Here is a 22,092-nt window from a genome sequence, read left to right as displayed (position 1 = left end):
ACGAAGTCTTACTCTTGAGTTGGACTTAGGTACTTTTATGTTCAAATCGAAGTGAATTTCAGCGGTTGCTTCAAAGAGATTTTCTGGGAGACTAGATAGTAATTTATTAGCTGAAGAGCAAGGAGTTTTCTCACTGATATAGATTAGATTATTCTTCTCAGTGATCCACAAGCTTTTTTTTTCCCTACCAGACACCTCTGCTGACGTGCTTTCAAGTAAAGTGCAGACATGGCCTCTTCAGACTCTGAGATGGCTGTCTTTGGGGAGGCAGCTCCCTTTCTCCGAAAGTCAGAGAAGGAGAGAATCGAGGCCCAGAACAAGCCTTTTGATGCCAAGTCATCAGTCTTTGTGGCCCATCCTAAAGAATCCTTTGTGAAAGGGACAATCCAGAGCAGGGAATCAGGGAAGGTCACTGTCAAGACTGAAGCTGGAGAGGTGAGGAAAATTCAAGCTTCAGATTAGCGTTTGATTCCCACTCTGAGCTTTTAGCTGACATATATGGATATTTCGTTTTCCTGGCAGACCTTGACTGTGAAGGATGATCAGGTCTTTTCCATGAACCCTCCCAAGTATGATAAAATAGAGGACATGGCCATGATGACCCACCTCCACGAACCCGCTGTGCTGTACAACCTCAAAGAGCGTTATGCAGCCTGGATGATCTACGTAAGTGCCAGCCGCAGTCTTCCTTTGGGTAGCTAGGAGGAACTGCTCTGCCAGGCGAAGTGGAAGCCAACGTGCTGTCTCCCTTCCTCGCAGACCTACTCGGGTCTCTTCTGTGTCACTGTCAACCCCTACAAGTGGCTGCCGGTGTACAACCCGGAGGTGGTGTTGGCCTACCGAGGCAAGAAGCGCCAGGAGGCCCCTCCACACATCTTCTCCATCTCTGACAACGCCTATCAGTTTATGCTGACTGGTGAGTTGCTTGATTTCCTTTGAACTGCTCTTGCCATCATTTATCTTTAGAAAGAGATGTAGGGTATTGTCTAGAAATATGGTGCAACATTTATAATATTGTGTGTGAAATTAATGGATGATTAACGTAATTAACTGTAATGGTCTATGTGAGCTGAGTGTCTGTGTTCCCACTAGAATTAACAAAGACCTGGACCTAAAGAAAATGATCCAGAACGAGTAAATTCACTGGAAAGAAGAAACCTGTTTTCTGGCATAGACTTTACTGACTGTAATGGGATCTTACATATATGCATAGGTTTATGTATCTTAATCACTAAACTAGTCTCAGCTGGAGAGTACAGGGTACAATAATATCACACATATCCTATAAATGATGTGTATAGAGTCAATTCAAATTTTCAAGCATCAGTAGTAACAAGTAAAGCAGAGTATCTCTGCATTGAGTGGGTACATAAGCTTCACTTGAATATTATGCCAATGGCATTCATAAAGGAAAAGATGACTGTGCAGTCTAAAGTACATAGAGTCTCTGCAGCCCCTACACAGATCTATGCAACTGTAAATCAATTTCACCTTACAGTGAAAAGTAAGCCTCAGAAAACAATCTCAAGGATAAAATAAAACTTTTAGCATTTAAACTGAATGGCTTTCAAAAGTTTCATTTTATTTTTTCCTCTTTCTTCCACCTCTGATTTTCTTTTCCTATGTCTGCATTGAAATCAAACGTGCAGGATTTTAGATCTGGGAAATAGATCCAGAATAGAAAAATGAAAAATTAGCCTTGTCTATGTATGATCTCAGGAATACATAACTTCCGTGTATATAGGGGTTCAAAAAACAGATGAAAAATAGTGAAATAGGCTGGTCAGACACTTCTGTTGTTCATGACGCCTCCAAATTTGCATAAGATTACGCAGGAAAATTTTAGCTTCGTGCTGTCAAAGACCAACCTCAATATTTTTGTTGTATGTACTTACCTAATAAGCGAGAAATAAGTAGCCTGATAAGAAGACAACATCTTGAAAGGCATAAGACCACAAAAGCTGCTCTGAAGTGATGTCTTTACTGGTACAGTTGATAATACCTGAAGTACTGCTGAGATCATAAAAATTACTCACTGGAATTGCCAGGGCTTTTTTTTTTTTTCTGTCCCTGCATCCTATGCTTCGGTTCATATTTTTCTCCTAGTTTTTGAGTTCTTTGTTATTCAAAAGCAATAGGAAAAGCTTTCTGATCTCTGCCTCTTTCACAGATCGCGAGAACCAGTCGATCCTGATCACGTATGTACTCTCTCTGCTTGGGTCCCTGCGGGGCTCCCGGGTGCCAGGGGACCTCCTGCCTGACCACATGCTCTCTGCTTCTCTCTTTGGTTTGACAGCGGAGAATCCGGAGCAGGGAAGACTGTGAACACAAAGCGTGTCATCCAGTACTTTGCAACAATTGCAGCGAGCGGGGAGAAGAAGAAGGAGGAACAGCAGTCAGGCAAAATGCAGGTGAGTCAAGAACAGACTGAATGCTAGAAATGTAATTGCCATGTCAGCTAAAGACTGTATCTGCATATTATCATCCTGCAGGGAACGCTTGAGGATCAAATCATCAGCGCCAACCCACTGCTGGAGGCCTTTGGAAACGCCAAGACCGTGAGGAATGACAACTCCTCACGCTTTGTAAGTTATTGCTTTGGACAAAATCCCTCCTCATAATAGTAGTGATGGGCTAGCCGTATTCTCACAGAAGGACATGGCAATGAAATACATCCAGGCTGCAATGCTTCTTCTTCTGCTTCACAGGGCAAATTCATCAGAATCCACTTTGGAGCCACAGGCAAACTGGCTTCTGCTGACATTGAAACTTGTAAGAGACTCTCCTGGCCTGATCCCACTCCTTCCCAGATTCCCACCTCCATGTGCCTTCCTGTGCCTGACTATTTCTCCATTCCTTGGCAGATCTGCTGGAGAAGTCCAGAGTCACTTTCCAGCTCAAGGCGGAAAGAAGCTACCACATATTTTATCAGATCACCTCCAACAAGAAGCCAGAGCTAATTGGTAGGAAGATCACTAAATTTTTTGAAGAAAGTTCGCTGAGCAATAGCTCATTGTGTCATCTGGAAAGCTAAAATAAGCTTATTTTTTCCCTTTCCTTGCTTTCAGACATGCTCCTCATTACCACCAACCCTTATGATTTCCACTTTGTGAGTCAAGGTGAAATCACTGTTCCCAGCATTGATGACCAGGAGGAACTGATGGCTACAGATGTAAGTAACTTATGAATCAAGTCATCTGGTAGGTAAGAGCTGCAGTACATACATTTCCTTTACTACTTCTGTTTCCAGAGTGCCATTGACATCCTGGGCTTCACTGCTGATGAGAAGACGGCCATCTACAAGCTGACAGGGGCTGTCATGCACTATGGGAACATGAAGTTCAAGCAGAAACAGCGAGAGGAGCAGGCAGAGCCGGATGGCACAGAAGGTATGAGCAGATTCAGCAAACTTTCCAAAAAAGATTGTCTTTGTCACTAAAAGAAGGACTTAGGCAAATTTCAGGCTTTCAATGTGCAAAATGGAAACTAAAAAAACATTTGTTCAATGGCTAGATGGCAGCTGAGACACATATCTCATCTAATGATACTTGTAATTTTATTCTGTGAATACTTAATAAATAAGAGATCTGGTGTAAACTGCCAGGAAGCCACGAGGCATGGCTGTCAATTCCGGGAGCATTACTAGTGATACTTTTGTTGGAATACACCTTGCAATCTTGGTTGTGTTGTGGAGTAGTGAAGTGGTTCAGCCCAAACAGGATGGGGGACTGTGTTCCTATTCACCCTCACCTACTGGAGGGAACCCCGATGTGAGATGTGTCTTTGATTAGTCTCTGTCACACCAGGAAGTACAATCCATGCCTCCAGCTCTCTGAGTGATTAATCTCTTCCCTATATGACTGGAAATAAAGTGTAAAGGCCCATAGTCGTACCTGAAAAAGGATGAAAGCAATGAGTTTTCTTGAAGAATATCTGTAGAAACCAAAGCTCAAAAAGTATTGTAGACTCTGAATCCTGAAGACAGCAGAGAAATTAGCTTTGTAGCTTTGACTGAGATATTTTTGTGCAGCTCTGTGACAGTGAATACTGCTCTGAATTTTGAGACAGTCTCTCAAGGACTAAATTTCAGGAATTGTCCAGTATCTATTTCACTCTCACTCTTTTCTTTTATTTAGTGGCTGACAAGGCTGCCTATCTGATGGGTCTGAACTCAGCTGACCTGCTCAAGGCGCTGTGCTATCCCCGAGTCAAGGTGGGGAATGAATATGTAACCAAGGGTCAAACTGTGCAGCAGGTAGGAAAAGTTTGGTAACCTGGAACATGCTTTGATGATTCCTATTGATTCTCCTCTCCTGTGTACAGTAACCTCCAAACCCTTCTCCTTGCTTTAGGTGAATAATTCAGTGGGTGCTCTAGCGAAGGCTGTCTATGAGAAGATGTTCTTGTGGATGGTTGTTCGTATCAACCAACAGCTGGATACCAAGCAACCCAGACAGTACTTCATTGGTGTCCTGGACATTGCTGGCTTTGAGATCTTTGATGTAAGGAACACAGTTTTCCTAGCATTTTCATGGAAGGACAATTGAGAGTAAAGGGAATTTTGAGACACATTTTTAAGGGAAGTTAGTATCTTCCTACACTTATTTGAAGGGCTTTTGGAATCACCTTTTTTAGTCCTGAAAAAAAGCCTCCAAACCCCTAATCTCCTAATTACACTAAATTTGAAACCTTCTCTTTTCTCTAAATGGAAAACCTGTGCTAGAGAGATAGCATAGGAAGACTACACAGGAAGACGCCTTGTATTTAAAGTATCACCCATGATGAATTAGGATTGCACAAGAAAACACTTTGCTATAATTGTTGAACCTTGAAAATGTTGCATTTTTTTATGTCTGGCAGTTCAATAGCTTTGAGCAGCTGTGCATCAACTTCACCAATGAGAAACTGCAACAGTTCTTCAACCACCACATGTTCGTGCTGGAGCAGGAGGAGTACAAGAAGGAAGGAATTGAATGGACATTCATTGACTTTGGGATGGATCTGGCTGCCTGCATTGAGCTCATTGAGAAGGTATCCTTCCTGTCCCAATTGTATTAAATGCTGGGTCTTCCATATTTGCCAAGAGACATACCTAAGAATCATGTTAGAATATTGCAGCTTTTCCACATATATATCCTGTGAAAGTGGCAACAGGGTGGAAGCACTTTTGGAGGTCATCCTCAGATATCAGGACTTTTGGTGAGAGTATTCATTTCCAGACTACAGAATGAAGTAATACAAAAAAACTGTCATGTTCTGTAAGTGCCTATGAGTAAAGAAGTTTTATAGAGAGGGCAGTATTTCTCAATGTGGTATATGTAATTTTTTCATAAGCAAAGGCTTTTACGTAAGTTCAAATGAAAGAGCAACACTGAAAAAAGTTGAACCTTAGTTAATTTTTTCTGACTTAGTGTTATGAAACACAGGAACAGCTTTCTCTTCTGACTAAAGAAACTTCCCAACCAAGCTATATCTCCTTTCTAATCTGTTTCTCCCTCTTGTCTGTTGTAATGTCTTCCAGCCTATGGGCATCTTCTCCATCCTGGAAGAGGAGTGCATGTTCCCCAAGGCAACTGACACCTCTTTCAAGAACAAGCTCTATGACCAGCATCTGGGCAAGTCCAGCAACTTCCAGAAGCCCAAGCCTGCCAAAGGCAAGGCTGAGGCCCACTTCTCCCTGGTGCACTATGCTGGCACAGTGGACTACAACATCTCTGGCTGGCTTGAGAAGAACAAAGACCCTCTGAATGAAACTGTCATTGGGTTGTACCAGAAATCATCCGTGAAGACACTGGCCTTACTCTTTGCCTCCTATGGTGGAGCAGATGCAGGTCAGCTCTGTGAAAACTGTATTTTCAATGTGTGGCAATGCTGACGCAGAATTAAAGCAGTAAACATTAAACATTTAAAGTTGTTTTGTGTTTGGTAGTCTCCAGTATGCAACATCCATATTTTAATACTTTTTTTCCTTTTCTTCCATTTGCAGAGGCTGGTGGTGGCAAAAAGGGTGGCAAAAAGAAGGGTTCTTCTTTCCAGACTGTCTCAGCTCTTTTCCGGGTACAATACTGCATTTGTTATCTCTTTGTAATATGAAGAAAGGGGGTGAGCTAATATTAAATTTGAAAGAGCTATTTTGCATTGCTTTAACAGTGGTAAAATTATTTGGCAATTCCATATCAAGTTTTCCAGGATCAATTTCAATATTGCTAATATGCCATGTTCAAAAATAAGCATTCAGTCTTCAGAGATCATGAAAATCTTGTGGTTTGTTTGTTTGTTTGTTTGGAGAGGATATTATTCAGATCTTTGCATTTTCATGTCTTTGTGTCAGGCTAGAACTATGTTTTTCACATTCCTGCATTTTTGTGAGGTTGATATATTGGGGAATTGAGAGTCTACTTATAAACAGTCTCCAGGAGGTATTTATCTTATTTGGAAAAACCCCACTTTTTTATCTTAAGTAGATTGACTTTAGAAGGCAGAACATGAAAAACCTAAAAGTTAATTACTTTGTGTGAAAGTGTGAAATTGTATGTTTCCACTGGATCAATAGCAACATAGTTGTATTTCAGTCTTTAAAAATAGTCTTCAATAATTTCAAATGGAAGAAATATTTGGTTTCCGTGGCTTTACCTAAGTGTTCTGAAACCCAGCTAATTTTGAGAAGTCGTAAAGTCATTACCACGGGCTTGATGCATCAAACACTGGACATTGGAAACTCATGTTACTAACTGGTCCCTCTAGGAGAACTTAAACAAGCTGATGACCAATCTACGGAGCACTCACCCCCATTTTGTCCGTTGCATCATCCCAAATGAAACAAAAACTCCTGGTAAGACACTCAAGCAGAAAGAGAACTTTCTCTGATACATCCATTCCCCTCTGCACTGGGAACTGTGGTGTTCATTTATGCTCTGAACTGCTAGGTGCCATGGAGCATGAACTGGTACTTCACCAGCTGCGGTGTAACGGCGTGCTGGAAGGCATCAGAATTTGCAGGAAAGGTTTCCCCAGCAGAGTTCTCTATGCTGACTTCAAACAGAGGTAAAAGCAGTGCACTTCTCAGCATCATTCAAAACAGTGTTGCTTCATTCGTATAGGTTCATTCAGGCTGGGCTCTGTTGTCAGAAATAACTATATATGAGCTGGTGGGGTTCAGTAGCTAGGGTGTGTTGGTTGGGTAAAACAGCCTTATCTTCCTCTTTCTCTTTTCACAGATACAAGGTGCTTAATGCCAGTGCTATCCCAGAGGGACAGTTCATTGATAGCAAGAAGGCTTCCGAGAAGCTTCTTGGATCAATCGATGTGGACCATACCCAGTACAAATTTGGTCACACCAAGGTACATATGCTCCTTGACTCACTCACTGTATGTCTGTGCTCTGCTCTACCTGACAGTGATGTGCTGCAACATTCCCTTTCTCAAGGTGTTCTTCAAAGCTGGGCTGCTGGGACTCCTGGAGGAGATGAGGGATGAGAAGCTGGCACAGCTCATCACTCGCACACAGGCCAGGTGCAGGGGCTTCCTGATGAGAGTGGAGTACCAGAGGATGGTGGAGAGGAGGTAGGCATCCCTCCTCTTCAGTTAAAGTTATTGTGCTTGGGGAAAGTGTTGGCACTCACCGTACTGAAAATATTCATTGTACATTCTACTTATGCTTCAGGGAGTCCATCTTCTGCATCCAGTACAATGTCCGTGCATTCATGAATGTCAAGCACTGGCCCTGGATGAAGCTGTTCTTCAAGATCAAGCCCTTGCTGAAGAGTGCAGAATCTGAGAAGGAGATGGCCAACATGAAACAAGAGTTTGAGAAAACCAAGGAAGAGCTTGCAAAGTCTGAGGCCAAGAGGAAGGAGCTGGAGGAGAAAATGGTGAAACTGGTGCAGGAGAAAAATGACCTGCAGCTCCAAGTGCAGGCTGTGAGTAGTGCCAGTGTGCCTCATCCTAACTGAACTGTGACTATGAGGCTCCTATGTACAACTACATTTTCAAAAGAGACATAGAAACTGCAATTTACTTCAATCCAATTGTATTTCATTAAGTGATGATTTTAAAAACAAAACCAGCTTCAGTAAGGACTGTCAGGAGGCTCTAGTCAAGATATTACATGGGTGGGACTTTTCAGTGGTGTGGTGTGTTCTGAGGTCTCTGTCATTTACATTCAGTTAAACTGCATCAGAGCAATCAAGAAACTTTACTTTTATTAGTATAATGTTTGTTCTCCTAGTAGTTCTTTACTACCTCTCCAAAACTGGGTATGCCTATCCTTACACACACATGATTAGGAATTCTAAGGACGAGTTAAGAGGACATTGGTTTCCTCTCTTTGTTCTCCAATTCAACATGATTACTGGTTTCCTTCCAGTGTAGGTGGTGGCTTCGCTGTTACAAACATTACTGTGTTCTGATACCAAACTAACTGAGAGGAAACAGAATTTAATATTCTGACGTGCCCTCCTAAATCACTCAGAATCATTACATAAAAGTATGTGGTACATCTGCAGTGCTGTAATGCTGTGGTTTCTAAATTAAATATTCACAGAACAGAAAAGACTGCATCTTCAAAGTAATACTATGCAGTGTGTGTGACATATAAGAAAATTAACATGCCTCCTTTTTAAAGAATCTTGAACTGTGAAAAGATGAAAAAATCCACTCATTGCTAAAATCATAATTTTTCTTTCCTATTATATCTGCTGGACTGAAACTTGAGACAAAATATAACAAATAGCACAGGACATCTGTTGCAAAAAAAAGGCCTAGAGACAAATTTTCCAGCAACGACTTTTCTTCTTAGCTGGTGAGGTTCTCACAGGGAAAAGTCAAAGCTGCTAGATGCGAAGTATTTTTGGGCCATGGTGATGAAAATCTAAATCAGAAACAGTTGCTCCAAAAAACGGTAGGGTGAAAAAAGACAAATACAGGAATGAGGTGAGAATAACCGTGACTGTGATATTTATATGTATCTTGGCATATGGTTATCACTTCATACATGTGGGAGATATTCCTGCAATTAAACCCAAATTTTTGTACTTTGTTCTAATGTTTGATATTATGGGGTAATACTGGATTCTATACCTTGCACAAATACGTAAATACTCAGGCCTTCATGTAGAGTGAAAAGAATTCTGTTTGCTTTTAGCTTTCAAACCGGCTCTTTCAAAAACAATAATATAAAGTCAATTCTATATGATATTTCATTCTGTTGGAACATAAACCAAATTTTTAACTTCAAAATTGCTATCCAGGGCCCTAAGTTATGGAGGTAAGCATTTTAATATTCCCTTAAAAACCATATCCCTAAAAATGGTATTTTTGCACCAGGAAGCTGATGCTTTGGCTGATGCTGAGGAAAGGTGTGACCAGCTGATCAAAACCAAAATCCAGCTGGAAGCCAAAGTTAAAGAGGTGACTGAAAGGGCCGAGGATGAGGAAGAAATTAATGCCGAGCTGACGGCCAAGAAGAGGAAACTGGAGGATGAATGTTCCGAGCTGAAGAAAGATATTGACGATCTTGAGTTAACACTGGCCAAGGTTGAGAAGGAAAAACATGCCACTGAAAATAAGGTATAAAGCAGAAGATGTCAGTTTCAATCCAGAAAAGACCTCTGTTTCGTTATGCAGTATGAAGTCTTAAACAACATTTTTTATCTGCATTTCTCCCTTCTTCTCAAAGGTGAAAAACCTCACGGAGGAGATGGCAGCCCTGGACGAGACCATTGTGAAGCTGACAAAAGAGAAGAAAGCCCTCCAAGAGGCCCATCAGCAGACACTGGATGACCTGCAGGCAGAGGAGGACAAAGTCAACACGCTGACCAAAGCTAAAACCAAGCTGGAGCAGCAAGTGGATGATGTAAGCCCCCATGTAGCTGGATGAAAAAGTAAACTTTGTAGAGGAAAGTGTACCCAGCACAGCACTAATGGTTTTGCTTGTTGTAGCTGGAAGGGTCCCTGGAGCAAGAGAAGAAACTGCGCATGGACCTTGAGAGAGCTAAGAGGAAACTCGAAGGAGACCTGAAGCTGGCCCATGACAGCATAATGGATTTGGAGAATGATAAGCAGCAGCTGGATGAGAAACTGAAGAAGTAAGTGTGGCTGTGGGGCACTTGAGTGCTGGGCTGGTGCACTTGACTTTTTTCTTTGAACTGTAACATGGTTTGCTTTGCCCAAAGGAAAGACTTTGAAATCAGCCAAATCCAGAGCAAAATCGAGGATGAGCAAGCCCTGGGCATGCAATTACAGAAGAAGATCAAGGAGCTGCAGGCAAGGCTCTGTTCCTTCCCCTCTTTGACCTAGTCTCAGGTCAGGAAGGAGGAGGGCATGGGAATGAAGGGTCCCTGATGTTCCCCAGGCTCGTATTGAGGAACTGGAGGAGGAAATTGAGGCAGAGCGAACCTCTCGCGCAAAAGCAGAGAAGCATCGGGCTGACCTCTCCAGGGAGCTAGAGGAGATCAGCGAGCGCCTGGAAGAGGCAGGAGGGGCTACTGCAGCTCAGATTGATATGAACAAGAAGCGTGAGGCAGAATTTCAGAAGATGCGCCGTGACCTCGAAGAGGCCACGCTGCAGCACGAAGCCACGGCTGCCACCCTGCGGAAGAAGCATGCGGACAGCACAGCTGAGCTTGGAGAGCAGATCGACAACCTGCAACGAGTGAAGCAGAAGCTGGAGAAGGAGAAGAGTGAGCTGAAGATGGAGATTGATGACTTGGCCAGTAACATGGAATCTGTCTCCAAAGCCAAGGTACCGATTTCTGTCAGGTTAATGCCCTGTGATACATGACCTGATACATGATTTTGAACCTTCTGATTGCATTTGCTATCACACAAAGTTGTGTTGGTTTTCATCATGAGAACAAAATGTTACAATTTAGTGACAGGCCTCTTTCCTTACATGTGTTTGACATATAGGCAAACCTGGAGAAAATGTGTCGTACTCTGGAAGACCAGCTAAGTGAGATTAAGACAAAAGAAGAGGAGCATCAGCGCATGATCAATGATCTCAATGCTCAAAGAGCTCGTCTGCAGACAGAAGCAGGTAACAGATTAACCACACCCCTCTGGAATGGGACAACCTGTAACTGATGATGACTGGAAAAGAAGTGATGTTTTACTCAAATTGGTCTATACACTGTAAGCTGGTATACTGTGCTGTAAAGACACATTGGGTTAGTATTGATTTTTAGATTACAGTGTATCTTTAAAATTTCTCAGGTGAATACTCACGCCAGGTGGAAGAAAAAGATGCTTTGATATCACAGCTATCCAGAGGCAAACAGGCATTTACACAACAGATTGAGGAATTAAAAAGACATTTAGAGGAAGAAATAAAGGTAAAAGTACTTCCTGTAGGGGGTTTGACTTTGGATTCAGATTCCATTTTCTTTCGGGATATTTCCTGAGCTCTCTAACTAGGTGGACAATTTTGCCACCATTCTCTCTAAAGTACGAAGAAAAATTGAGGAGGACATCACCTCCAGCTTGGATGTGGATACAGGGAAGGACAATTTTAGGTCTTTATTGGGATTAATGTTAACATATAAAAAAAGGTTGAAATATATCTAAAAACCTCCATTTCTTATTCCACTTTTCCATAATGGGTGCTGAAACTTCAGAACATATTTAAAAGGATTAAAAAATCGTCAGCTTTATAGCTGTCATTTAGAGCTTACCCATCATGTCTCCTGAGGTAACATTCTAGATTCTGATGAATGAAGCGATAAGGAGCTTCTCAGATCATGAAATCCATGTACCTTCTTTCTTTGGGCTGTCTTTAAAAGTCAGATTCAAAGAGTTTTCCACAACTTTCCCTATGTTGTTCACAACATTCTGTTGTCTCACAGGCAATTCACTGTCCCAATCCCATTGTCTCCTCAGGCCAAGAATGCCCTGGCCCACAATTTTCTGGGATATATTCCAGTGTCTAAGTGCCAGTAATAGAAAATTTCCCAGGATACATCTACTCCTTATTGCAATCTTTTTGCCACTAGGCCAAGAATGCCCTGGCCCACGCCTTGCAGTCTGCTCGCCATGACTGTGACTTGCTCCGGGAACAATATGAGGAGGAGCAGGAAGCCAAGGGGGAGCTGCAGCGCGCTCTGTCCAAGGCCAACAGCGAAGTGGCCCAGTGGAGAACCAAATACGAGACGGATGCTATTCAGCGCACAGAGGAGCTGGAGGAGGCCAAGTACGTGGTGACAGGATGTGAAGAAGCCAGGGGGGACTGAAAATTCAAAGGCAACATTGGAAGGCACACAGATAATAGGAGGAATAAGTAAAGAATTTGCTTTGGGGAACAGTAACAGAAAGTGGGAAACATTATCCTATAGAAGGTTTAGTGGCTTCGTAAAGGGAAAGGCTAAGAACAGCATAAATGAAGCCCTTCATACTGTGTGAATGCAGAATGCAAAATCATTAAGCATGCTCTTGTAGAAAGCACACTGGTTCCTCTGTGCTGTGAGCTGTGGTTACCACCTCCCAGGAAGAAGCTGGCACAGCGCCTGCAGGATGCGGAGGAACACGTCGAAGCTGTGAATGCCAAATGTGCCTCCCTGGAAAAGACAAAGCAGAGGCTGCAGAATGAAGTGGAGGACTTGATGATTGACGTGGAGCGATCCAACGCTGCCTGCGCAGCACTGGATAAGAAGCAGAAGAACTTTGACAAGGTCTTTTGGGCTCTTCATGGGGGGTTCCTGGACAGAGCATGCCCTCCTGATTGCCACATCCATACTCACACTACATTTCTCTTCAGATCCTGGCAGAGTGGAAGCAGAAGTATGAGGAAACGCAGGCTGAGCTGGAAGCCTCCCAGAAGGAGTCTCGCTCTCTCAGCACGGAGCTGTTTAAGATGAAGAATGCGTATGAGGAGTCCTTGGACCAACTGGAAACACTGAAGCGTGAGAACAAGAACTTGCAGCGTAAGTCCCTGGCCCTCTGCTCCTGGCAGGGCTTTCTCACTACCCACTGCTCCACGTGGCTCTGTGCCTGCAGGTCTGCAAAGACGCCTGTCACCTTGGTGTGACAGGGCCCTTCCCATGTGGCTCTGTGCCTGACCATGCTGCTGGTCTTTGTTCCCACAGAGGAGATTGCTGACCTGACGGAGCAGATTGCTGAGGGAGGAAAGGCGATTCATGAGCTGGAGAAAGTCAAGAAGCAGATTGAGCAGGAGAAATCTGAAATCCAGGCTGCTCTGGAGGAAGCTGAGGTACATGCCCATAATCACTGGTGTATGCACTAAAAATATGAGCAATAGGGAAATATGGCTAAAAACTACTTGATGCCTCTCTGTTCTGGCTGGAGAGCACAGCCAGCTGAGGTTCCCTCTAATATTCTGTAATTGCCTAGAAAGCAAGTAGTAGCTTTACCAATGTTACAAATGTTTGTGTCCACTTGTTCAGGCCTCCCTAGAACATGAAGAGGGCAAGATCCTGCGCCTGCAACTTGAGCTCAACCAGGTGAAGTCTGAGATTGACAGGAAGATAGCAGAGAAAGATGAGGAGATTGACCAGATGAAGAGAAACCACCTCCGAGTCGTGGAGTCCTTGCAGAGCAGCCTGGACGCTGAGATCAGGAGCAGGAACGAAGCCCTGCGGCTGAAGAAGAAGATGGAGGGAGACCTGAATGAAATGGAGATCCAGCTGAGCCATGCCAACCGCGTGGCTGCAGAGGCACAGAAGAACCTGAGAAACACACAGGCAGTGCTCAAGGTCCGTTCAGCAAAACTAGAGAAAGAGAAAAGTCTTCCCTGATATTTTTGGCACCCAAGCGCACAATACCGCCTTTTCTTACCGACATTTTCTTTGTTTCTTTTACAGGACACCCAGATACACTTGGACGATGCTCTGAGGACACAGGAGGACCTGAAGGAGCAGGTGGCCATGGTGGAGCGCAGAGCAAACCTGTTGCAGGCTGAAATTGAGGAGCTACGGGCAGCCCTGGAGCAGACAGAGCGGTCGAGGAAATTGGCTGAGCAGGAGCTTCTGGATGCCACTGAACGTGTGCAGCTCCTCCATACCCAGGTAGGGGTGTGGTGCCAAAAGCAGTTGTGTTGGCACTTAACAAACACAGAGGGCTGCTACATTCCAGAGGACAGGGGCTACTAGAAAGGCTGCTGTCCACAAGGAAAGACATGCTCAGTGCCTGTCACCTGAGCCCACCACTGACATTTTGTAAGCAACCACTTTGAAAAGAATTCCAGAATTTTAATTGCAAGCCTGAAGAGTAAATGACTTGGCTCAGGCGGTAGGTTTGGTATTGCAGGTCTCAGAATACAAGTCTTGCAATGTCTCTTTGCGCAGAACACCAGCTTGATCAACACCAAGAAGAAGCTGGAAACAGACATTGCCCAAATTCAGAGTGAAATGGAGGATACGATCCAGGAAGCTCGCAATGCTGAAGAGAAGGCCAAGAAGGCCATCACAGATGTGAGTCGGAGGCTCCTTTCAGTGCTTAAGAGAAGTTCCTTCTCCCCAGACTGTCTCTAGCCCCAAAATGTCTTTGACCTTTTGCTCTGCTCAGGCAGCCATGATGGCAGAAGAGCTGAAGAAGGAGCAGGACACCAGCGCCCACCTGGAGAGGATGAAGAAGAACCTGGACCAGACAGTGAAGGACCTACAGCACCGTCTGGATGAGGCTGAGCAGCTGGCACTGAAGGGAGGCAAGAAGCAAATCCAGAAGCTGGAGGCCAGAGTGCGTAGGGCTTTTATTTGTGCCTGGGTGAACATGTCATGTAAGCAGCCAGCAGGGAAGCTCGAAAGATGGGCTTATGATTGCAGGTGCGGGAGCTGGAAGGGGAGGTTGATGCTGAGCAGAAGCGCAGCGCTGAAGCCGTGAAGGGTGTGCGCAAGTACGAGCGGAGGGTGAAGGAGCTGACCTACCAGGTAAGGCAGGAGGCCTCTGTGGGCTGTCACACTGTCTTGCAGGAAGTGAAAGCTTTTGCACTTGATTGCCAAGGGGAATTGCTAACTCACATGGTGGGGAAATCATTTCACTCTTTTTGCTTTAGTCTGAGGAAGACCGGAAGAATATTCTCAGGCTGCAGGATCTGGTGGACAAGCTGCAAATGAAGGTGAAATCCTACAAGAGACAGGCTGAGGAGGCCGTAAGTATTGCTTACAGTGGTAACAAACATCATTTTCTGAGAAGGAACACAAATGATATGAGAAATTAATATGATTTATTGGAAAACATAGAAATCGGTTAACAGTGATGCACTTCAAATGCAGACAAAGAAACATCAGTCATCTGGGAATGATTTAGTGTATGCCTACAAGAAACTCCTCCTTGTAAAGCTTTTAAAGAGTGCTTACCCATCAGAAATTTAATGACTCTAGGAACACAGTCCTGAGGGTATGGTTGACATTGCTTTCTTTTGTCCATGCTCCTTTCAGGGATAAACTAAAGGATGTCCTGCAAACTTTTTTACAGCAGAGGACAAACTGACAGATATGGCCCACAACCAGCCTCTCAGCTGATAAATTTTTGAGTCAGGTTCCCTCCTGCATTGGCCAGTATAGACAGGTTTTGCTGTCTTATGGTGACTGAATGGTCTGTGAGAGGGCTATGGATGGCTTCTGACTCAACGCCTCTAAGTTTTTCGGCTTATATCAGAGAGCACAGAGCTAAGCCACAGAGCTGGAACAGGAGACAGAGATGCTTAGCTCATCTGATGAACTAGAAATGAGTTTCAATTTCTTCTGCTAAGAAATGTTCTTCATAAGACAAAGTGATGAGATATGTGACTGCAGACAGTAGCTGGAAGAGGTGGGTGGACTGTGAGGGCTGTTGTATGGCTACAGAAGAAGAAGTAGATGGGCAGATACCTGACAGTGCTGTCACATCAGACGTGGAGAAAGAAGAACTTATACTCACCTGGTGGGAAGTGGCAGGAGGGCAGGTACTTCTTCTGTCAGGTTGCCGTATAAACTCACCTTTGGGGAGTATACATGTTCTTTCTTGGTGCTGCTGCTCTTTCTTAGCCCTAATCCTTGAGTGTAAAGAATAACACACTGCAGTCCAAACAGCTTTTTCTGAACAGCTAAAAACAAAGACTGCTGCGCTGTCCATCCCCCTCTGCACATTCCATAGGGTAGAACTGCTGTAACAGTTCAAAAGCTGTTTGAGTTGGTTTGGATGGCATACTCTAAACAAGGGAGGATGAGGAGGTCTGTGTGAGGCTTATGTGTAAGCAGTGGTGGGTGGGGGATGGAGGTCGGGGCCTTCCCCCAGGGAAGAGCCGCAGCCCCACAACGCCGAGATGCAGGAGGAATGAAACCCCTGCCCTGGGCTCCTCACCACCGACTCCCTCTCCCCGCACAGGAGGAGCTGTCCAATGTCAACCTCTCCAAGTTCCGCAAGATCCAGCACGAGCTGGAGGAAGCCGAGGAGCGGGCTGACATTGCGGAGTCGCAGGTCAACAAGCTCCGAGTGAAGAGCCGAGAGTTTCACAGCAAGAAGATAGGAGAGGAAGAGTGAGGATGTCGTGAGGCAGTAAAGTGACCTGAAGGATGCACAAAATGTGAACCTCTCGGTCATTTCATTCTGTAATTAGTCTTTGTGATGCTGTCAATGTCTAGAGAATAAAGACTGTAGATTCATCTGCATACTCATTATGAACAGTGCCTTCTTTGGTTTTTGCCTGATCAAGGTCAGGATATTACATTGCAAAACAGTGTTCGTTCTTTTCCTGGCTGGGCAAAGGGAGAAGCTAATGCAAACTCTGCATTGACGACCTGCAAACTTAGAGGCTGGTGGTTCCTGACAGTCCCACCTGTGCTCTCTTCTGTCTCCAGCAGCTCCTTGCCCTGCTCCTGCCCTCACGTATTATTAATGCTTCTCCCATTGTCCTTTCAGCACAGCCTGCTTCCCATGTCAGGGGCAAGAGAGGGTGATCCCTACGCTTTTTCCTTTCCCTGGCTTTGTTTGTGATCCTGGCAGTTGCAAGCCCTAAACATCAGCCTCTAGTAAGTTATCAGAAGTCACAGTACACTGCACAATGAAGGACCAACAGTTCCTTGGCAGAGATGATTTTTAGTACAGGGAGCACTATTGCAATGCACCAATAGTGCCCCTAATTGTGCCATCTCTCTTGCCCTTGATCCCCTCAGCTGCTGCTCCTAGTTCCTCTGCAGTGGACAAAACGCTGAGCCCTGCCTGGGGCCATGGATGGAAGGGCTGCCCCTAGGGCCCATTTCTCGCATGCTGCGTGGCACCAACGCACCTCCTCAACACATCACCTCAAAGGTCAGCTTGGTCACCTCTCGCACCACAGGCTCCACACAGCATTGCCTCAGGCAGGAGAAAAGCAGAAAACGGATGGGTGCACCCCTCCATTCCTTCCTCACACAGCTCAACCTCGCTTTGAGCCTACCTACAGGCTAACCAGACAGTATATTTTGGGGAAGAAGGGAACAGGGAAATAGTCAAGCATTTTTTCCTCCATTCAGACCCTGATCTGAACAGCAGAGGCACAGTGGACACGTGCAACTGTGAAGTCTCCTGTGCTCTATCAGCTGTCTCAGCTGGATTATTTTGATGCATTACACCTTGCCTCTAGTTTGAGTGAAAGACACGCAGACAGTGCCAAGGTATGCTAAAGACAGGCCCACACACGTCGGTCTAAGCTGATGCTTTCAAAGAACCGACAGCTCTCGGCTTCCAAGTAACTTCTGTCCCTTATTTTCAGAGAGACCACACAGCCTTGGAGGAGTTTCTCAGAAACCTCAAAGACTGCAGGGCGGTGTACACAGTGACACAAACACAGGTTAGCGGTAACTGAGGGCTATTAAATTAATTTCTAAATCCTTTAAGCAGAATCAACTTCTAGAATTGCACCCACAGTTGCAGCACTGCCTATGTGAAGCATTCCCTGCCAATCACCCCAGCTGACTCCAGGCTGCAGGAGCCCTTGATGCAGACCAATGTGGAGTGAATGAGAAATGCATTAGCAGCAACTGAGGAGTGAGGTGCAGCTGGCACTAAAAGGAAACAAGCAGCGGACTCACGATCAGAGGACAGGGTATGTGTTCATGTTGAAACCTTGTGACAGCCCACAGCTCTCCCCCTCTTTCTGCTGTAGAAGCGCTAGTATTCAAAAGCAGAGGCGTATCCCCCATGGAGCACTGAGCCTGGCAGGGCTGCGAGGACGGGAGAGGGGCTGGTGTTGTGGGCTGAAGGGACGCAGGCTGTGTAGAAAATGATGGTGCCCAAGCCTGAGGCAGGTTACCCCTGAATGCTTTCCACCTTGACTTGCTTACAATCTTTCCAAGGGGGAGCTTGGCTGTGGAGATCCTTGGGGTGATGGGAAGTGGTAAGGGCTGACACTGCCTGCTTGGTCTAAGCTTGTACAAATCAATGCCGCAGGCTTTGTCTCCAAACAGATGCTTGCACTGCTGAGAAGTTGCAAGCGACAGTTCCGTGGCTGTACACCTATGACAGAAATATCCAAAGGGGTCTCACCTTACCTGGCTCCCAAGTGCAGTCTCATCAGCACACCAGCTCTCGCAAGGAAGTCCAGCCTGCTTCCAGTGTCACCAGCAAGCACTGCCGAGCAGAACCTCTGTCAGAGCTGGCTGAAGAGATCAACGGGAGATGGTTCTTTAGAGGCAGACCTGTTTTCAACGTCAAGGACCTTAAGAAAGCCACACCACATCTTGCAGAGACACCAGACTAGTCCCCCCCTTCTCATGACACTGCACAACTTGTCCCCATGGCTCCCTAGCAGACTCCTAACCTTGTTCATCCCTCCTTGTCCTCTGCAGTCTTTCTCCTTGACAGCATGCACTGGGCTGCCACCACAGGCAGCTCTCCTGTGGTGACCCTTGCCTGTCTATACCCAGCTGAGCTGACTGCTCCTCTTGGGTGGCTCAAGAATCTCTAGCCACACCTGCAGTCATCTCCACAGCTTCAGGTGGGGCTGGGTAGAGTCTAGATGTATGACTATGCCTGCTAGCTGTAACAGCTTGTACAAGCACAAAGTTCTGAGACACTCTGAAATCTGCTTTACAGACCCCGCACCATCCTTTGGCTCACATTGCCTCCAGCGTGGAAGCTTGAGGATGTGTCATGAGAACGAAGGAATGCAGCCAGCAAAGCCAGGCATGGGGAAGAGAGAAGCAGACAGGCGTGAAGAGGAGTGAGCAGGCTGATGGCTCCTGGCCACACTGGTAAGTGGGACACCTGGAGATAGTTTCTTTGATGACTTGTTCAAATGAACTGTTACAAAGGGCATCAGTGGGAAAGGACAGGCAAGTCACTGAAGAAGCAGCTCTTGCATTACAGATAGAACTGTGCCTGTTCTGACCTACCGTAGCCACCTTTCAGCTTTGGTTTGCAAAGTCAATGGTTCCTTCCTTTAGCCTCCTGCGTGTTTCTTTCACTTGCACGCAGGTACATAGCTGCTGGTATCTCTCCTGCTCTCAAGGCTGTGGTCAGAAATCAAGCAGGCAGCCGCGTGCCCTAGGCTCAGGGACAGGCGCACACCCTCAGGCAGCACTTGCCGTAAGCACGGCTGGGCAGTGCCGATGGCACGGAGGCCTGGCCTTGTGTCCCTGGCAAATTCACAGCTCCCGCCTGGCCCCCGCCTCCTGGGCTCTGAGGTCCCACCAAATCGCCCATCGGCCTTCTCCAGAGTCATTCCCAGAGGAGGAAACCAGGCCGCAGAGAGCTGTGGAGGTTGCCCATGCCAGCAGGATCAGCCTGTCATTTGTCTCCCTTCATCCTCGGTGTCAAAAGCTCAGAATAGCCCGGCTCTTGCAAGACTCCTGCCCGGGGTCATGCCTGTTTGTGCAGATGATACGCTGCCACTAATAGCCCTCGAAGACATTCCTCGGCGGGTAGGTTGCCTTCTATATCTCAGCGCAACGTGCTGCCGTGTAGGAGCTGGACAACTGTGTTGTGTCCTAAGATGGCAAATGCTATTCTTGCCTCGGAGAGACTTGCTCCAGCACAGCTCCTTCCTCAGCTGAAATGTTACAAATCAGAAGCAGGCCCGAGTGTGCTCTCCGTGGTGAGAGTATAAATCAAGAGTGGCCCCTCTGAAGCCCATGCAATGCCGCTGTGCCAGCGCAGCGCCTGTGTGCTCGCCATGGCCTCCTGGGACGTGCTGTCCCGTGGGGAACACGGCAGCTGCCCAGGTACTTCCAGCGGTCAGCTGGGGCTCAGTTTGGGCTGGATGGGGGCATCCCCTCTTGCAAACCAACAGATGGAAAAGGCGTGCTGATCTGTAGCTCTGAACGTGTACGATTTTACAGCTGCGTCCCCTTGAGTCCGTGTCTGTGTGAGGCTGCAGACAGAGGCAGGGCTCGCGCCGAGGCTCAGCAGCACGGCAGACGGCCGTGTCCCTTTGCTCGGGCTGTGCTCCCACAGCACTCACCGAGGGAAGGTCGTAGGGCTGCACACCAGAGATGCCCCAAGGGCCACTGGAGTACCAGGGCTGCAGGAGAACCCCTGGCCAGGCCGGTGGCCGTCGCGTGAGGGCTGTGGCGACCCAGCTCTGCCTGCAGCCCGACTCCACGAGCCCTGTGGGGAGCTCAGCAAGGCCGGCGTCGCTGCCTCTGCAGCCACTGCGAGGAAACCAAGGCCCAGAGGCGTCACTTGGGACGGCGGCTGTGCCTGTTGCCGTGTCGTGTCGGCTGTTGCTGTGAGGGCACAGCCCCATCAGCTTTCCTCTCGGCTTGGGGCTCCAGCGGGTTCCTGTCCATCCGGGGAGCTCGGCCAGGCAGCAGCCGGCCGGGCCCCCTGCTCACGGCCGCCATTGCCAGCGGGTGGCAGCTTGGAGCCGCCGACGGGGATCCTCCTCTGGGTGCCCGGCCCGCTGCCGACCAGCAGCTGGGTCTGCCTTAAAAACGGGGGCTTTGGGGCTGCTGAAACTGCCTGGCCCACGTGTTGTCACTGAACCGCAGCAGAAAGGTGAATCGCCAAGGAGGGGGGGTCAGCCAGTCTGCTGTGTTCGCCACTGGGACAGAGCTCAGACGGGTGGAACGGGCCAGAGGAGGCCTGGGATGCTCAGGGTCACCAGGGCTGAAAGAAAAGACCCTGACCTGACAGCAGCAGCCTAAGGAGAGCTGTGCTCTGGCTGGACCTTCATAGTGCAGGTCCCAGGAGAGGCCCAGGGCACTGGATCACCCTCACTCGTATTAGGATGACCTTGAGATCCAGCCTCCACAGCTGAGGACCTCCTAGACACCGAGAGCAGCAAGGGTGACACAGAAAGACCCTTGCAGCCTGAAGTGTAGACGAGTCATTCCCATAATCTACCTTCATGCCATCTCAAGACACACAAGTAAGCACAGTATTCTTCCCCCTTGAAGTGGATGTGAAAATGTCACTGCAAACTCAAGCAAAGCCCACCTCCACTGTTCACACACAGAAGCAGAGCAGGACTACAGAGGGAAGAAGAAATCCTGCCCCTTATCTCCCTCGCCTGCCTCTCCTGTCCTGAGGTTTCCTCTTGGTTTCCACTTGAGCATCCGTTCCTGGGATTTCTGTTGGCTTTTAAAGCAGGAGTATGCAGCACCTTACTTTGATACCACACCATACAGTTGCCACGTGAGCTGCCATTTTAACCACACCGTGATAATCATGACTACCTGCTGTGGTTACCTTGTACGGCTGTTACATTGCAGGCTTTGCGAAGGGCCCGAGAGCTTGTGGGAGAGGGGCCTCCAAGCACTTTGGCAGGGCAAAATGGGATCAGAATTGAAAGTGACTCTGGGAAATTGAAGAAACTGTCCCAGATTTTCAGAATGAAATTTAATGAAGAGAAATAAAGTAGTCCTGGGAAGATTAGATGGGAGAGACAAATGTGTGGTTTATGGCTGATGAAGTAAGAAGGGAAGGAAGTAGGGACTGTAAAATATCAGAAGTTAACACTGAAAATAAAAGTACATTTTGATATTTTTGAAAGTTTCTAGGCATTGTTTTTGGTCTGTATTGGTGTTTGGATGTTATTGTTGCAGACCTAGAAAGTTTCTGTAGTAGGAAACAATTCACATTTCAGTGGGCTGGATTGGTAATTACGTGAATAAGAGATACAGTACATTTACTTTAGAAAATATATTTTGAACAAAATAAAATAATAAAAATATTTACCATGAA

General features: G+C 46.4%; 1 protein-coding gene across 1 annotated transcript; it reads left to right on the top strand.

Moving 5' to 3' along the window:
* Positions 1-213: 213 nt before the first annotated feature.
* LOC104332600 (myosin heavy chain, skeletal muscle, adult-like) lies at positions 214-16,526 on the top strand. Its single transcript, XM_075441140.1, has 38 exons — positions 214-435; positions 523-666; positions 760-916; positions 2,171-2,198; positions 2,297-2,411; positions 2,493-2,585; positions 2,709-2,772; positions 2,865-2,963; positions 3,069-3,172; positions 3,251-3,389; positions 4,137-4,255; positions 4,353-4,502; positions 4,861-5,031; positions 5,522-5,831; positions 5,987-6,057; positions 6,745-6,832; positions 6,927-7,044; positions 7,218-7,341; positions 7,427-7,563; positions 7,664-7,919; positions 9,325-9,567; positions 9,677-9,853; positions 9,940-10,085; positions 10,173-10,263; positions 10,352-10,741; positions 10,909-11,035; positions 11,212-11,330; positions 11,988-12,184; positions 12,479-12,662; positions 12,749-12,914; positions 13,077-13,201; positions 13,395-13,703; positions 13,812-14,015; positions 14,295-14,420; positions 14,515-14,685; positions 14,772-14,876; positions 15,002-15,097; positions 16,315-16,526. The coding sequence occupies exons 1-38, from the start codon at positions 229-231 to the stop codon at positions 16,468-16,470; spliced, it is 5,826 nt and encodes a 1,941-aa protein (XP_075297255.1). The 5' UTR covers positions 214-228; the 3' UTR covers positions 16,471-16,526.
* Positions 16,527-22,092: the final 5,566 nt, after the last annotated feature.

The sequence above is a fragment of the Opisthocomus hoazin genome, chromosome 21 (genome assembly GCF_030867145.1).
Source record: "Opisthocomus hoazin isolate bOpiHoa1 chromosome 21, bOpiHoa1.hap1, whole genome shotgun sequence".
NCBI classification, from domain to species: domain Eukaryota; kingdom Metazoa; phylum Chordata; class Aves; order Opisthocomiformes; family Opisthocomidae; genus Opisthocomus; species Opisthocomus hoazin.
This window is presented reverse-complemented; position numbering and strand designations above follow the sequence as displayed.

What these genes read in the sequence shown, in the direction of transcription:
- LOC104332600 (XM_075441140.1), top strand. Translation starts at nt 229, where the DNA reads ATGGCCTCTTCAGACTCTGAGATGGCTGTCTTTGGGGAGGCAGCTCCC. An exon ending in ATGACAACTCCTCACGCTTT is followed by an intron (nt 2,586 to 2,708) that starts GTAAGTTATTGC and finishes TCTGCTTCACAG; the next exon opens with GGCAAATTCATCAGAATCCA. An exon ending in TCGTCTGCAGACAGAAGCAG is followed by an intron (nt 11,036 to 11,211) that starts GTAACAGATTAA and finishes AAAATTTCTCAG; the next exon opens with GTGAATACTCACGCCAGGTG.